This window comes from Sphaerodactylus townsendi, linkage group LG01 (genome assembly GCF_021028975.2).
Source record: "Sphaerodactylus townsendi isolate TG3544 linkage group LG01, MPM_Stown_v2.3, whole genome shotgun sequence".
Lineage (NCBI taxonomy): Eukaryota > Metazoa > Chordata > Lepidosauria > Squamata > Sphaerodactylidae > Sphaerodactylus > Sphaerodactylus townsendi.
In genome coordinates, this window is record NC_059425.1 from 80,319,774 (window position 1) to 80,338,037 (window position 18,264).

An 18,264-nucleotide genomic window follows, 5' to 3' on the forward strand; every position below is an offset into this window, starting at 1 on the left:
GGCGAGGAGATTTCGAGAAAGAATCCTTTGTTCAGTGAGATGGGTCACGGAGACGCGCACGCGCTTTGGTCGCGCGCACCGCCTCCTCGAATTCTGAGCCCGCCCCGCGTCTCTTTGCGCGCGCCCGCTTTCTTGCTCCCGCCGCAAACATGTCAGACTGTCCGCTGCACATAGGAGCGGGGAAAGGGTGCAAGGGGATACCGCAGCAGATAGAGATGCGGATGATGTGACGAGAATTTATGCGCGAATGAGACGTGTTTGTTTTGCTCACTTGAGGCTGTGGTCTCTCAGGAAAGAGGCATCAATTTCTTCATGAACACAAATCTTCCTACGAGAGTCTTATATAATAATTTTAAACACAATTAAAAGTCGCAAAATGCCTGTGAACTTTCTTTTTTGTTAGCAACCGCTTCATTTTATGAAACTACTACTATTGTACTTCTAGTAGCACCCTAAGTAGGCGTCGTCTAGCTTGTCAAAGGACTAGTATATAATGCTTTAAGGATTTTGGAATTAATGATTTACTGAGCTCATCTATAAACAAATGAAAGGAAGAGGAATCAGAATGTGCCTTTACATAAGAACAAGCCAGCTGGATCAGACCAGAGTCCATCTAGTCCAGCTCTCTGCTACTCGCAGTGGCCCACCAGGTGCCTTTGGGAGTTCACATGTAGGATGTGAAAGCAATGGCCTTCTGCGGCTGTTGCTCCCGAGCACCTGGACTGTTAAGGCATTTGCAATCTCAGATCAAAGAGGATCAAGATTGGTAGCCATAAATCGACTTCTCCTCCATAAATCTGTCCAAGCCCCTTTTAAAGCTATCCAGGTTAGTGGCCATCACCACCTCCTGTGGCAGCATATTCCAAACACCAATCACACGTTGCGTGAAGAAGTGTTTCCTTTTATTAGTTCTAATTCTTCCCCCCAGCATTTTCAATGAATGCCCCCTGGTTCTACTATTGTGAGAAAGAGAGAAAAATTTCTCTCTGTCAACATTTTCTACCCCATGCATAATTTTATAGACTTCAATCATATCCCCCCTCAGACGTCTCCTCTCCAAACTAAAGAGTCCCAAACGCTGCAGCCTTTCCTCATAAGGAAGGTGCTCCAGTCCCTCAATCATCCTCGTTGCCCTTCTCTGCACTTTTTCTATCTCTTCAATATCCTTTTTGAGATGTGGTGACCAGAACTGAACACAGTACTCCAAGTGTGGTCGCACCACGGCTTTATATAAGGGCATGACAATCTTTGCAGTTTTATTATCAATTCCTTTCCTGATTATCCCCAGCATAGAGTTTGCCTTTTTCACAGCTGCCATCCACACTTTAATTAATGACGCTCATGGGGAGGGAATGGGGATACAGCAGAACCTTTCTAATTAAGTGCAAAAGTTAGTAACAGAAATTCAATAATACAAATAACCCTCTTGCTACGAGGGCTCCCTTTTCAAGGATGAAATTACTCATGTTCAATAAATTATGTGCTCAATGTGCAAAGTTATGGCCAGGGTGTCTGGTGCTTTCACACTGACCTGTCAATCACAAATAGTCATAACTGTTTTATGCCTTGTTTTAACAGAGAACCCAGATTACACCATTGCTAACTGTTGCATTCCAGTTTTCCTTATTGTTTGCCATACTATTCCCCAGATATCAAGAGGGAGCAGGAGCAGGAGAGCACCTTGAAGATCTTATGTAAGGTAGATGGGCAAATCCCTGAGATTTTTTAAAAAAAGATTTGATCTTTTCAGGATATTCCCCCTATGTGTCCAAAAGGCAGAAATAAGGAATCGTCTATATTTTGGAATGGCCTCTTGATAATTTCTGGTACCAATTTCTGGTAATATGAGACACTCCCACCTGGCCAACCACACTAACCCTACAACAGCATCCACCCTTTCCTCAAAACATCCACCTAACACCTAGCTGTATACATTTACACCATTGCAGGGTAAGTAAGAAGCAGCTCTCCATCACAATGAGTGGGTTTTTTACTGCCCATCCAGTTTCAGGCTTAGGATGGTTTCCAACAGTAATCAGTAGCACAGTAAAATTGAGTACATTGAAATCATTGTAACAAGTACCATAAAATCAAACATTTAAACTATATAATTTCTAGATAAAGTCCTAATGGCAATAATATATCCGATAAGCAATACTAATTAGAGGATTGGAGGAATGGAAAAATCACAGGAGGACTGCAGAGTGGTCCAAGATGATACACCATTGCTGCCTCAACCGTATGTGTGGTGGAACAACTCTGTCTTACAAGTCTGTGGAACTGTATTAAATCCCACAGGACCCTGGTCTCACTAGACAGCATTCTACCAGGTTGGGGCCAGGACTGAAAAGATACCAGCCCTACTTGATGCAAGCCATATTTCCTTTGGGCCAGGGACCACAAATAAATGTTCACCAGACAAATTAAGCATTTTTGAGGGGAAGTAATGGGAGAGATGGTCCCATAAGTACATACCTCGTTCCTGGATCAAACTTTGTCTAAAAATTTATTTTTCCCACTAACAAGCCACTCCTGAGGCTCAGGATTGTAATCAGCCTTCCTCAGTAAGGTTGCCACGTACTGATCCTGTCCCAATTACAGCATTCCTTCCCTATTTTCCTGTTTTTCTTTTTTTCCTTCTCCCTTCCTTCCCTCTCATATGGTGTTCCCTTCTCCCTTCCTCTCCCTATTTCCCCCTCCTTTACTCTCCTTCATTCCTTTTCTTCCTTCTCTTCTGAGGCCAAACTAAAGGAGACATTGAATCCTGCTCACACCAACCACTGAGTCTAGCCCTGGAGTAGTTTAGCCTTCCTTTTTCTTGATGTCAGTCAATCGTCTGGATGTACTACTTGTCTCTTTGAAGAACACCTATGTTTACTGAATGTTCTCCCTGTTTCCCCAAAAATAAGCCCTACCCTGAACATAAGCCCTAGCATGATTTTTTGGGATTTTTGAAGGATGCTTGAAATATAAGCCCTACTGCAAAAATGAGCTCTTGTTACAGATTCCCCGGTGCAGCTGATCTGGTCACGTGAGGAGCACAAAATCATGGAAAATAATAAGACAACCCCTGAAAATAAGCCCTAACGCATCTTTTGGAGCAAAAATTAATATAAGATCCTGTCTTATTTTCGGGGAAACACGGGTAAGAGGAATGAATTAGAATACAGAGGTCAGCATATTCAGGTACTTATTGAAGCCCTGCAGAAGGCCTATTCTGACGGGCAGGATGAACACTTGAGTGGGTATCACAGCAACTTCCTCATGCTGTTTATTCTCCTTGGCTTAAGGAAGTAATATTCTTTCTCCAGCCTCCTCCAGCAGTAATATTAATAGGGAAGTAATATTCTTTCTCCAGCTGTCCTCCAGAAATCAAAGGTCCCTGTGACACCACAGGAACCCCTGAAGCAATCTTCTATTTCCTGCCACCTGAGAAGGCAGGAGAGCATTATTCCTTAGCGCTTGTGGGTTCCAGGGACTGATTTTTATATAGACAGACATTTCCACATGGGTTATTTGGCCCAGGTTCAATGCAATTGGGAGATAGCTTTTTAAGATTCCCCCACAGCACTGTTGTGCATTTGTCTCACCCACTCCCACTCACCTCCAGCCCACTTTTCTCTGATTGAACTGTCATCATCAGCAAATTGCTGCCTTCCCCCTAGATGAGTGGTTTCATTTCTTTTTTTTTAAAAGTTACTAAAACATCAAGGTTCTCTGAATTCAGCCTCTTCCCTCATGGAGATATAAGGAAAAAGGCATTTCTCCACAAGGGAAAGGACTAGATACTTTTCTTTTTAAAATGAAAGCTGGAAATTCATAGAACCTACTTAAACTATATTTTAGTGCCTTTTTTAAAAAAAAAAGCAGTGAGGATAACTACTTATCTTCTTTGAATTGTTCCAATTTCAGTGTATGTGTTGCTGAAGCAAGCACAATGGTATCCACATATCAATTTAAGCACATGCAAAAAATAAAAAGGGTATATGTGCTGTGACATCAATGGCTACAGCACCTTCCCTTGAAAATCCTCATTTATTTAAGGTACATGTAGAAGAAAATAAACTGATTCCACAACTGTGCAAATGCACAGGGAGGGCAGGCGTGTGAAAGAATCCTGCCTAAACTGATTACAAACTACTTGTGGACTAACTGCCAAGAAAATCAGGAGTAAGTCAAATGTACAGAAAAGCCCTTTGTCTCTCCTAAATCTATCGCTTGTCAATTTCATTGGATACTTCCAGTTCTAGTATTATAGGAGCAAGTGTCTACCCACTTTCTTCACCCCATGAATAATTTTATAAATCTCCATCATACCCCCCAATCATTTTATCTCAAAAACTCTATCCCTACGTCATAGGAAATGTTTTCTAACCTTTTAACTATCCTATTTGCTCCTAATTTCACCTCCAAAATAACTTTTCTGAAGTGCATCATCCAGCACTGTACACAGCATTGTAAATGAGGCAGCACCATATAAAGTGTTTTATTCTTGTGAAGTCACAGCTGAATTTTTATGATGTAGTAGAGTTTTCAAGGTATGAGACATTTGGAGAAGGTTTGTCATTGCCTGTCTCCACAGTACCCTGTTATTCCTTGGAGGTCTCCTATCCAAACATCGGGGTCAGGGCTGAGAGTGTGTGACTGACCCAAGGTCACTCAGCAAGCTTCCAGATCCTAGACCCGTGGTGGCAAACCTTTGGCACTCCAGATGTTATGGACTACAATTCCCATCAGCCCCTGCCAGCATGGCGAATTGGCCGTGCTGGCAGGGGCTGATGGGAATTGTAGTCCATAACATCTGGAGTGCCAAAGGTTCGCCACCACTGTCCTAGACCAACACACTAGTACCACACCATGCTGGCTCTCATCGACATCTATGCATCTACACATTTTACAATATTGGCCATTTTATTTTAATCTCTTTCCTACTATTCCCTAGCACGGAGCTTGGCTTTTTCACAGCTGATGCACATTGAATCATAAGAAATCATAAGAAGAACATAAAAGGACTCCTGCTGGATCAAACCAGCATCCTGTTACATACAGTGGTCAAACACTTGCCCTTGAGGGCCAATGAATAAAGCCTTCCCCTGAAGTTGCACTTATATTCAGATGTTTACTGGGGCTTCCCTTTAGTTACCATTTATGGACCTTTCCCTCATGAATCAGTCTAATGTCCTTTTAAAGTTATCTATGCTAATGGCCATCACCATCTTCTGTTAGTAATTCCACAGTTCCCGTGGTCCAAGGACTGCTGGGAGTTTGGGCTCCCTCCCAGAGGTAAAGAAGTATTTCTTTTTGCCCATCCTGAATTGAATGCCTATCAATTTCACTGATGTTTCCGAGTTCTAGTAATATGGGGGCAGGGAGTCCCCCCCCCCCACTTGTGCAAAGAGGGATTGGGAGAAATTGTTTATCCTTTCTCTTCTGCTTTCACTGGTACAAGAGGCCACAACTGGTGGAAGAAGGAGAGGGATATTTTGTTCCCTGTTCCTCACTACAGTCAGTCCCTCCTCCTCCAGTGTGATGAAACTTTTGTCCATGAGGGTCCCTTGAAATCTGGAATTATATTTTTGTGGGGGTCCCAAAGGGTTGCTTAGAGAATGGAAAGTCAAGAAAACCTGCTTCGGGGAGACTGCTGTTAAGGATTCAGTCCTGTATTTATTGTCCTGCTTTTCAGATGGCTGTTGTCATCCACAGCAGCTGACTTGAGTACAAACTAAAATGCAAGGTGAACAAAGAAAAGGGAAGTGGCAGAAGACATCAAACTGACAGTGTTAGAAAGAAATCAGCTTCAGTTGGGGCCAAGTGGACATTCCCTTGCAGTTAACCTTCCTGGGAGGGAGGGGGCACAAACTTACAATGACCGTTGGGCCTCTAGCCAGTGACCTAGGCCAGAATGCCCTTCTCTTCATACCTGAGTGTCTATTCTTTTGACAGTTATAATCAGTTATTTCAGCTATAGAAAGGGGGAACCCTGCAACTACTTATGTCTCTTGTTTAAGATCAGTCTGGTCTTATACATGAGAAAACATTATGTAAAATACTCCCCCAGCTCTTTCTGTACGTATTACTGTGACATATTTACAAGAGACTGCTCAAGAGCGTTTATTCTTTATTTGTAAAAATAATAACTTCCTGTGTTTATAATTAAATATTTAGCTTTGCATGCCATCTGGTGGTTACATATGAAATTGCCTTAGCTTTCAAGAAAGGTGACTTGTGCTTTCATGCACATACTGTATTAACTTATCAGTGAACCTGCAGTGGGACAAATACATGGCATTCCCCTGTAGATTGAGGTTGGGGAAAACATGTACTTGTTTGCAATTGAGGAAACTGTACGCAATGCTGATTGGATGGCCCTTGTGTCAGACCCCGGAACCGAAAATGATAGAAACTATAGAATAGCTCTAAAGTCTTTATTTTGAGTCGAAAGATAAACATCAGCAAAGAGGATTCTGAAGATCCTGCGCGAATCATTTGCCTGTATCCCTGAACGCTCCCGTCCCCCTTGTAGCCAAACGGTACACTCTACTTCTAGAACAAAGCATAACAGAGCTGGGAACATTTCACACTTGATAAGGGCTGCTCAGACCGCAGACAGTGGGAGCCCAATAACCGGACACCTGCAGAGAAGAAAGCATTACAGTTCCTTTGCGAATGCCCACCACCCCCTACTGGACAGGCTCAGGCCTTCAGGCCTGACACCTTGTGACTGTAGTGACTGTAGTAACAAAATCAGATCACACTTTTTGCCTTTTAGAAGCCCAGAATCCTTTGCTGTATAACTGAAGCTCTAACAAAAAAAACCTGCTTGTTTAGTAAGACAGCATGTAAACCAAGGTCAGTATGGGCTGGTTTGCACAGACACACAGACAGACAGACACTGTACCTGTTTTTGTAAGCTAGCTCCATGCAGCAAACTGCTGTCCAGATTGTTGAACTGGGTCAAACATAAAATGATGGTGTTTTAACAAAACATACAAATCAGTAAAATACAATATATTGTTATATGAATGTGATTTATGAGAAGTCAATCTTATAATCTGTGTGCAATTTTTGTATTTTCATTATTTTATATAAACATTAGGATTTCAGTTTAAAAGCATCCAATTGCTCTCCCAATCTTTTGAAAACATGTAAGCTAAGAAAACTGGAGTGGAACCATCGTAAGGTCCTTGATCAACTTTTTTTTGTATCTCAGAGAAGACTGCTGGGTCTTTCAATAATTCCTTTTCAATAATTGCTGTATTGTTTTACTGTGAATGACCTAAACCAAATAAATATTTTGCTGACTGAAATGTAGTTCTCAGGATGTCAATCATTGTATGACATATGCCTGAACTGTCTTCAATGTATTGAAAAGCTTTTGATTCCCATAGTTTTGATTATAAAAAGGGAATGATTTTTCTGTATGATCAGTCCTCCTTCTCTGCTACTAGACATGCTGTCAAATTGAATAAAGTTAATTAATTAATTCAAAAGCCTCTTGTCTCCTGGCATCCCCCATCCCTTCCCCCAGGTGGGATTCTGGGTAGCCAGCCTAAGTTGCCCTTCTGGGGTAACAGTGACTGCCTCCCTCCTCTTTAGAACAGTAGTTTAATTATTTAAAAAAAGATTAACAAAGGTTAACCATCTGTTGGGAGGGTAGGAGAGCAGTAAGCAGGAAAAGAGGAGAGACTATCAGGTTTTCAGGAAAAGAGGAAATAGTGTGTGTGTGGGGGGGGGGGGATGAAATTCTCCCATGCAAGCTGCTGTGGGTTCCCACTTGTATGATCTAAGAATCATTGTCAAGATCTGTAATTTCTGATAACCTACTCCTGCCATTTATTTGTATAATTCTTAACTGGGCCTTACTTAAGTAACACAATGTCCAATTTGTCATAGTGAGGTTGAGAACAAAATTGGCTTGAGGTGCTGGGTGGAAGAGTTTGCTCTGTTTCATTTAGCTGACCTGCTTCAGTCATCTGGTAGGGGAAGGGCCATCGCTTAATAATAGAACCTATGTTTTGCATACCAGGTATAATTCACAGAATTTCCAGTTATGAAAGGATCTTAGGTTGTTGGACTAGGAAAGGCTTCCACCTGTGATGTTGGAGATTACTGCCGTGGTCTTTTGAGCAATCAGTGTTGGACTAAATGCTTTGTCAGTACTTTCCTTGAACTGTGAATCTAGGGTGATCAGCTTGGGAAACATAATTCTTTTTCTCAGCCATACTGAAGGAGGACTCACTCAATCTCACAAGTATAATGCTGCAAAGGCTGCATACTTCACCCACTTATCAAATGTTATGCTAGGTTTTAATGAAATGTTTCACTTTCCCAAGATCTCTGCATCAGATGCCACACAACAGACCATTGGCCTTGTTTGCTTTTTAATCTATAAACAAAAGTAAATGCTGTTAAGTGAGGTGTTGTTGCTTTTGTTCAGAGAATGTTGCATTCCAGCAAACACAATATTGCAAAGGTGAACTGAAAGTTCACAAAGGTGAACTGAAATTGAATAATTCAAGTTGACAACTATTTGTTCTATAAAAAGAGTTCTCTTTAATAAATGGATGGATTCAAGTCTATGATAATGTCAGAATAACAAAAGTCAATAGTCTCTATTCCATACAAATACTATGCATTATAGTAAACTTGATTTCAAGTTTACAAAATGTGTCAGTGAAGATTCATTACCTTTAACCATCTAAAAGTGAAAATTCTTGATAAAACTGTACTGCATGCTTTGAAGAAGAAACACACTGCATTCTTTCTCATAATGAAATCACAAATTATCGGTGCACACTGACAGTATGTATTTTTGGCTTCCTGAATAAAAGTGGCAGCTTCAAAATAGCCTTGATCAGACAAAAAAAAAATTACAGTAATCGTTTTTTTTTTTAAAAAAAACAACCCTCAAGTATTAGAAACTGAACCCTGAACTTATTTCTTCTACCCGTTTTGGTTGGGAAAAACTTCACAGATATCCTGTATTCTCATAGCTGAGAGGAGTGTTCTAGTTTTTAACACAGTATGGCCATTGTAGACAAGAGTGCTCCCTGCTGTGTAGTAATGCTGGTGAAAGGTAACTGGAACTATTGCTAACATACGAGAGCAGCCATTGGTAGGGTTGCTTTTTTGATTTTAAGGAACTGAATAGAGAGTGATAAGATACAAATTACCATTACTACTTAAAATGTGGTATCATCTTCAGGGTTCAGATGTTAAGCTTGTTCATGGGGTTGAACCACTAATAAATGGATTAGAGCCAGAATGGTGTAGTGGTTAAGAGTGGCGGACTCTAATCTGGAGAACTGGATTTGTTTCTTTGCTCCCACACGCCTTGGGCGACCTTGGGTTAGTCACAGTTCTTTCTCTCAGAGCTCTCTCAGCCCCACCTGCTTTACAAGATGTCTGTTGTGGGGAGAGGAAGAAAAGTCAGTCTGAGACAGAAGAGAAAGGCGGGTTATAAATCCAAATTCTTCTTCTAAAAGAAATAATGGGAAAGTTAAATTACTGGGTTGGATTAGACCTTTTTTTGTTAGCTGTAATAGAGAAATAATGTATGAATAACTGTATGTATATTTTTAAACAATAAAGGTTACTTGACCGCGGAAAAAAAATTACTGATCTATCAGGTTAATAAAAACGGTTTTAAGTTGTGGTGCTGCTTATGTCTTTGCAGTTATTACATGCCATAGCTGTTAACTTGATGAAACTGTTAAGTAAATGGCACAGTGCTGTGAGGATTACCTGAACAAAATTGATTGTGTCCTAGAGTTTGGTGGAGATTAAGTTACTCCATAATTTTTGCCTGGAAAATTAGGAAAAGCTACAAAACCAACCTAATCCTGCAGCTCCATGAAGCACCACACAAAGACTCCCTATTTACTGGTGGGAGGACAATTCCATGGAAGATTTTCTATGGAATAGTTATGTGCATCACACAGCAATGAGGAGTCTGAACCAGAGCTTACAATTGCTAGAATTTAAATGTCATAAACAGCTTCAAAAACAAACTACAAAATACCATTTCCATCTCAGCTATAGTAGAGGGGGAAAAAGTCATATGTCTTGCTACTGGTTAGTTATTTTATATGATCCAGCAAAATTTAGTAGGAACAAAGGATAAAAATTTCAAAATCCAAGTTCAGATAGTCAGTTTAAGAAAGTTAGTTCCTACCATGGAGTGACTCCAAAAAGATTTTTGCTAATTTCCTTTTTACACTGCAAGCTCCAGCACTCCTTAAAACCCACTGATAAGAGATTAGGCCAACCTCAGGAACAGCATGGAATGCAGAATGGAGGGCTGCAGCTGAAAGGGGAAGCTGGCAGATATTTCCTCCTCTTCCACTCTTGTTCACGTCATGGAAGAGCTTGTGCAAAAAGCTGAGAGATTATTTCTGTTGATTCACCCTTCTGGCTGCAGCCCTTCACCCTGCATCCCACACTGTTCCTGTGCACCCCACTCACGAGTGGCTTGCTGACATGCACAGAAGGCTGAATTCTGAAGAGGGAACAGTCAGCAAAAATCCCTTCCACCAACTTGATCCATTCATGGCTCTTTGCTAAATAGTTACAAAATAAAAAAGGTTCACTTACAGTAACAGTGGCATTGTTAAGACAATTTTGTTTGTTGCTAAATTCTGAACACTCTAACCACATTACATTTTGGAGAATTATTTCACTTTCACATAACTGTGTATTCTATGTAATAAAGCAGCTTTTACCTCACGTTTGTCCTGACCTGAATAGTCCAGACCAGCAAGATGTTATCAGATCTCAGAAGGTAAGCTGGGTTGGCCTTTGTTAGTACTTGGATGGAAGACCACCGAGGAGATTCAGGGTGGGTACACAGAGGCAGACAATGCAAACCATCTCTATTCATGTCTTGCCTTGAAAATCCTATGCAGTCGTCACTGTAAGTTGACTGTGGCATGATGGCACTTTCCACCTCCTCCTCAAGTTTGCCTAAAAAACAGCCTAAAAGCCAATTAACACATTGCAAAGTGCGGGCTGAGAATTCCAGTCCTGTTGACCAGACTTTTGCAGGGATTTCCATGCTGGGAATCTGTATTTCTGGACCTGAAACAGTTAAAGGCAGTGGCATATGGGATGAGGTGGCTTATGCTTCACCCTGCCCAGTGCTGTTATCCTGTTCTGAACTGACCTTGGAGAGTCTCTATTTGTCTTGTTGGAAAATCTTAGTTGTACCAGTGAGCTACATGTCAGTTTTGCTAATTGAGCAAAAAGCAGTACACCATGGTCATTTCAGATCAGGAAAATCATGTGGGTGGGCGTGGGGGGAGAGGCACATGCTACCTCTCCCCACGGTCCTGATATGAATCAGAGCTGTGTACACCTAGGAATTAAGTTCTGAGCATGGAACTCCCAGACTGTTTGTCAATGAAGCATCAGGAGCGCAAAGAACGTAATTAGCCCTAAGATAAATGTGTATAAATTGAAGTGGTTGAAAAAGTAGATATTGCAATATTAACCAAAAGCCACATTAATGTCTTTTCTGTCTACAGATTTACATTTGTATTATAAATATATGTTACAATATATCATTTTACCAGTCCTAACTTTTGTAGACTTGTCATTTCTGATATCTGCACCAAAGTTTATGCATCAGCAAACCAAGCAACATAAATAGCACATGCGAGGTTTACATTTTTTTCACCAATGCAAATTTCTGCAGACTTGGAGCTCAGTTTATACATTATTTTCAGTTGACTTTTTTCCATTTGACTGGAAGATCCTTAAGGCAGCATACATAATGAAAATCTGAAGCCTATTCCAATAGCGTGTCACCACTGCTGTATACACAAACAACACCTCCATGAGAAAGCTGGAAAACAGATGAAATTCCTTTGCTCTTGATAATTTTTAAAAAGGTTTTATAGTTTATACAGTACACTTTACTGGTAGATTAGCATGAGTAAGAAAGTAACCTCACCAGGCACACTTAAGGGGTCTTCTGTTAACACAATAGGTTGGAAGAGACTTATATTTCTTGCTGTTGAAAAAACTAGCTCTATTTTAAAAAATCACAACAGCAGTTTTCTCCATGTTTTTAGGACGAGGTTCTTCTAATAAACAGCAATTTACATGTGGTAGGACTGGTTGCAGAACTTAAATGGTCAAAGGAATTGCAACCATAGGCTAAATACTGCTATCTAAATGATGTTGCCAAATGTTAAAGGAAAATGCCAACAAATCAACTATGTGTTCCATCTGTTAAAAATTATGTGAAACAGGCACTGTTGAGGACTCAGTTAAAAAGCTGTTGTTCAGAATATTTTTTTTCAAAACCGAGTCAGACAAAACATTTAAGACAAATAAATCTAAAAACCTCAAAAAAGTACAAACATAACTTACGAGATTGAACTCTAACTGAATCCAATAGACTTTGTAGTAAAATATTAATTTGCATTTCATAAGTGGTCAAAAACCATGATTTAACTGACAGTAACATTTTAAGAACATATATTCTCAGTTATATACCAAGGTAATCTCCTTGCTTCATAGGACAGATTTCTTTATATTGATCAGTATGTACCCTGCTTACAGTTTTCAACAATTCCTGCTTCATTTTCAGCAACATTTGGAAGAGATGCTGTTTAAGTTATGCAGGTCCAATTGAGCTATTTGACACATTGTCTTTCAATGGCAGATGTCCCTGTGGGACTTGTAAACAGCAGCACACAATACTGTAAACAAAGTTATGTAAGTCCAAAGCTATTGGATCAGATGAAAGACAGCAGCTCCACCTCAAATTTTCACTTTTCCCAGAAACTTCTCATCATATATAAAATCCTGAGCAGAAGATATCAAGGGCTTGAGAGAGAGAGCTAATTGCATACCAAAGACACATCCAGATGGGCAAGAATTCTGTTAGTGAAATCAGTTACTGACTGAACTTATATTTTTGAGTGATGTCCAGTTCTCGATACTGAGCTTGACAGAGAAGATGACGCTGCAGCATCTTCTGCTTCTTCCAGTTCTTCCTGAAGCTCCTGACTTACACTAGACTGAAGTGCTGCAGGTGTAAGCCATTCTTTTGGTAGGCAACTTTGGAGAAATGGGATACAGGAGCTGAAGTAAGCAAGGCGATTCACCCAACGAGGAATCTCTTTTCCACAGAGAATCTAGATGAAATTACAAAGGCCATCCAATATTTTTTATAATATGCAGGTTTCCGATTAATTGAAATGTATGTCACTGATCTGGAACACCCAGTACACTAAGTATATTACATGGAAGGTTTCAGCTGTAACGTTGTGGCCTATCAGATTGGCAACAATAAGTATAGTTTTCAGACAATTGGCTATTCTGAAAATAACTTCAAAGGTGGCGTTCAAAAGAGATCAATTTTTTGTCCCCACAGTAGTGTCAATAACCCAACTGTATGCTTTGAACGTGGCAAAACAGGTACCAACAATAATGATGTGATGTCATCAGTGCAGTTTCACAAACTGAGGTTAAATGAAACTAGAGTTATATTCAGGAGCCTAGCTACAGAAACGCACGCCCCCGCCCAAATCTGACATAGGGAAGTGCCATTTTATACACGTGCACCCAGCCCCTTCCCAACCGCCCGGACAAGGAACTTTGGTCTGGCACCCGCACCAAAGGCAAGAGGTGAAAGCAGGGCACTGAGGAGAAGAGACTGGAATACACGCACACACATGCACACATGCTCTCAGCCCCTTCCAGGCTACTCAGAGAAGGATCTTCATTCTGGTGCCCCCAGCCAAAGGCAAGAGGGGAAAGTGGGGCACCAAAGAGAAGAGGTTAGGTTCTGTAACTTTGGCAACCACAACAGGGTCTGCTGGGCACTGGCAACCAGCATCCTTAGTTACTGCTTTCTTGGGAAATTGCTACAGGTTGCCCTAAGACATCAACTTGGATTTATCTCTTGCCATGAATGCCCTTCCCAGACCACCTGAATTCATAACTCAGCTCTGAGCAGGAGTGGAACACTTCTCTTTTCCTCCCCTTTAAGATGTTCCTGAGATCAAAACAGTTTCTGAAATGACTTGATTCATTTAGAAACAGGGCCCAGAAACATGTTTTTCCCCTGAACGCTCCAGTTGTAACATGGAGGGAAAGAGAAAAAGTATCTGGCCTGACCAAATACCTGGCTTGCTGCTGAATAGTGACAGAGCACAAGGCCCCTGAGTGAGCAGTTCAGGGAGTGCTGCCTGGTGCTCTGGGGGGAAGGCCTCTTCCCCTGCTGGCCCTGCAGTACGGCTTGGGGCAGGCTGGCGGTGGCCTTGGACTGGCCACTTGCAAATGGGCAGCCACTCACTCACCCAGGGGCACTCTGCTGCTTCCACCCTCCAGCTTTGAGAGAGCAGGGGCCAGCCAACAGGAGCTGCCCTAACTCCTCTTGGGGGGGGGGGAGGGAGGGACAGGAAGGGAATGGCTACCCATGTGACCCGTGCGAATGGTGCCTGAGAAGACCTCCCCCTCATGCCCCCACCCCCACCCCGGATCCACATATGGTTATATTATATGTTTTTACACACTTGGAAAAGTGGCCAAGTTATATATTGAAAGTTACTTTTACTTTGTACATTCAGCACAGCCTGAGAATAATCAAACCAACACTCACCTCTGATAAAGCTGAAGAAAAATGATTGCAGTTTTTGTGCATTAAGTGATAGGCATTTCCTTTAAATTCTTTCCCAAGTTCTTCTATAATTTTCTCTATATCCTCCTCCATGAAGTCTGTGCTTCCAAGCACCACAGCTTCTCTGAAATAAAAGATGACTAGACAGTATTTACGTGTAATCAGACTAGACATGTTCTCATTTCCACTTGCTATACAATGATTTAAGGTCTCATTTCTTCCTTCAATTATTTTTAACTTCATGCCCAGAATACCCCTTCCTTTTAGTTTTACACTACTTTCTCTCTTATCAGAGGTTGTGTATACTCACATACATTTAGTTGTTTGCACTCTCTATTAATAAACCTTCTTGCTTCAGTAGAATTTGTATCAATGCTATTCTGTCAGCAACTATGATAGCTAAATTTTTTACACTTAATGCTTTCAACTGATAAAAATGTACTACAGATATTTGCAATTGTAAGTAAGTAAGGCCTTTATTGGCATATACAAAATGACACAATAATAATTATAAAATACACAATTAGCTAAAACACACTTCTTCAGCTTAAACATCTCAATTGGCAAACGTAAAATATCAATAACGGTCCATTGGTATACTTACCCTGAAGGGGCCTTCTCCTGGTGGGCGATGAGGGCCTCTTGTATGGGCATCAACCAATTCAACTAGATGATAGGAATAGTGCTGACATAGCTACAGGGGTCATTTCAGTGGAATGGTATCCCATTACCGAATCACTGTTCCTGTTGTGTGTGTTCAGTTAATATTGTCAGTTGACATGTCGTTATTGTTATTACTTCCTGTTCTTATCACATTGTGTTGGGGTTTTTTCTTCTCATACTGCTTTGTTAGTCAAATACTGGGGCTAAGATGGATGCCCAAGCCTTCTACAGGAAGTATCAACATTTGGTTCCTACCTTCCAGAGAATGGGTTGGGAAATCACGCATACAAGATGCCCTCGTTGCCCACCAGGAGAACAATTATATAGTATTGCAAACAATATGAATATAATATTGCTAACCATTTAAAATATATTTGCAATTAGTGGATTGAAGATATTCATCTATTGACAGCATTTAATAAGAAATGTCAGGTTGCACCAATAAATGAAATAGTTACATACTTGAATTTAAATGTTTCTCCTAGTTCAGATGCATTTCCTGGAGAAATTTCAAATATTCCAGAAAAGGGATATGGATGGCCACCATAAGCAAACTCTAAAAAGAAAAAAATCAGGTTTTTATAAACAGTGTTTCAAGTCAGTCATTACCAAGTAATCATTCTACTGTACCCTACACACCTAAGCATCTTTTAAAAGCAGAAACTGTCGATATATGAGATGTTTATCTCAAACTGAACCACCACTTTATACAACCAGCATTATCCAAAAGCAAGAAACAATACTAAAAACAGCAGCACCTGTTTTCCAGAATCAATAATGGGATTGGTACCCATGCTGCAAACAATAGCCCCTCTTCAAATCGCCTGCAGTTCTGTAGGGGAAAGATTTGCTTCCACCTAACAGACAATAATATTAAAGTCTATTCGTTACTGTGAATTATCACATCATACAATTCTTTGGTGGTGTGTCTCCACTGCAGATAGTGTTGCCCAATATCCAGTTTTGTGCCAGACAGCAGTCTAGTTTTTCCATTAAACTGTTCAGGGAAAAACTGAGGTAATATCAGACATATAAATGCCTAGTATTTTCAGGGATACCATTTGCCACAAACATTCTCCTGCTAAGAATATCTTTGTTGGGAATAGTGGTTGCTGAATGGAACGGAACTGGGTGGGGTGGAGGGGCAAAGAGTGTGATCTCGCTACCACCAGGCTGCAGTTGGGTGGGAAAGTAGTGGCATGTATGTCATGGGACATGCTTCGTCTCACCTGCTGCTTGAGAAACAAACCTGGTACTTAGCCATGGAAAACCTGGCACTGAGTGCAGTTTCCTGCCATTACTCGTAGTAAAGTATGCTGAGTAAGGCAGGCTGATTGCAGCCCCTTGGGAGGGAGTTGATCAGAACTCCTGCTCAAGTGGATCTTGTTGGCTACATGTAATGCTGCAATTGTTAACTCTTCTGTTAAGCATGCTCTGTTGGGCTAAATTTTAAAATATGACACTTTAATTACTCTACATTCATCATGCAGAAACAAATTCCAGGGACAGTGTGAAAGGGACTGGTTTTTTTTTTCATTTTTGCCCCTGGCCTGCTGAACTTCAGCCATTTTACCAAAGCAGCAACCTTCTCCATCCATTGGGCATGACTGCCTCCAACAGAACCATTCTACCACCCAAAGACAGGAAGCTGGGAGAGGGTTGATTCAGCTCACTCCCCGTCTTGCAAGAACTCACCACAGCAGCTGGGATCTAGAGCAAGGGATGAGGGTGCAGTAGACCTCAATGATGAATCTGGGGTAACAAGAAGACTTGGAGATAGAAGGGGTGTGGCATTAACCAATAAGGAAACAATTCCTTGGATTGCAGCTGTTGGTGCTGGGCTGATTTGGCCAGGGCTTAACTTTCTGTAGTCACAATCTACTTCTGAACGGGCAACAGATTTCAGTTCTGAACATCAGTGTTTTCTCAGTAGACTTCAGAGAACTGAAGGCCTTCATACTGGTTTGAAACAAGCTTATCTACTTTTTTGTCAGTTTTTTTTTATATAGTGTGTAAATTTGTAAACACAGAGCAGTTTCTTTTACATACTGTGGCATATGAAAACATCTAAGGCCTACTTGAAGAAAATTTTGTTTTTAAAGTCCACGTTTTCCTCTACTTTGATAGCCCACTTTTATAGTCTACTTTCACAGCCCACTTTTTCTGTACAAGTGGGAAACAGATTCCATCTAAACATTAGGAAGGCAGATTAGGAAAACAGATTCCATCTAAACATTAGGAAGATCGTCCTGATGGTAAAGGCTATTCAACATTGGAATGCGCTGCCTCAGAGTGTGGTGGCATCTCCTTCTTCGGAGGTTTTTAAACAGAGGCTGGGTGGCCATCTGTCAGTGGTGGTCATTTGTGTATTCCTGCATGGCAGGGGCATGGACTTGATGTGGTCTCTTCCAATTCTGATTCTATGACTCTATGAGAAGTTTTGAAATGGTTTAAAATCAGCTTCCTGGGGGCGCACAGGGGGTTTGTTCCTGGATGTCCTCATGGCAGCTACACTACTGAGTCTAGTAGCACTTGAGAGACCAACAGACAGTTCTAAGAGTTCTAAGAGAACTGTGAGTAACCCAAGGTCACCCAGCAGGCTTCATGTTGAAAAGTAGGGAAACAAACTTGGTTCACCAGATTAGAGTCCACTACTCTTATCTTAACCACATCACCACACTGGCTATGTTTTAAAACAGTTGTTTTCAAACCTTTTGAAAGCACTCTTACAAAATAATCTGGTAACAAATAAATTTTATGTTCTCTTCACCTCCACATAAAGCACAAGAATCTCACATCAATTAATAATGAACATATTTATATGTTATCATTCACTTGTAGGTTGTAAAGGTTGCTTTAAAATTCTTTTCACTCATTCTAGGGGAAGAAAATCCTTAGAACTTTCTTCCAATTTTCTCCAAAATTTCCAACTTTTCCCGGGCCATCATTAATCTGAATTATGATTGGACAAT

The 18,264-nt window shown here is 40.9% G+C and overlaps 1 protein-coding gene across 2 annotated transcripts in view; it reads right to left on the minus strand.

Moving 5' to 3' along the window:
• Positions 1-8,896: 8,896 nt before the first annotated feature.
• The window catches only part of DESI2 (desumoylating isopeptidase 2), a 36,913-nt gene continuing 27,545 nt past the window's right edge, over positions 8,897-18,264 (minus strand). The window contains exons 3-5 of one of the 2 annotated variants that reach the window (XM_048484945.1): positions 15,755-15,848; positions 14,612-14,753; positions 8,897-13,142 (exon numbers count right to left, since the gene is read on the minus strand). In XM_048484945.1, the coding sequence (XP_048340902.1) occupies positions 12,915-13,142; positions 14,612-14,753; positions 15,755-15,848 (464 nt within the window). In that variant the 3' untranslated portion in view covers positions 8,897-12,914. The remainder of the gene's footprint in view (positions 13,143-14,611; positions 14,754-15,754; positions 15,849-18,264) is intronic. The other variant, XM_048484955.1, reaches the window with a different exon arrangement.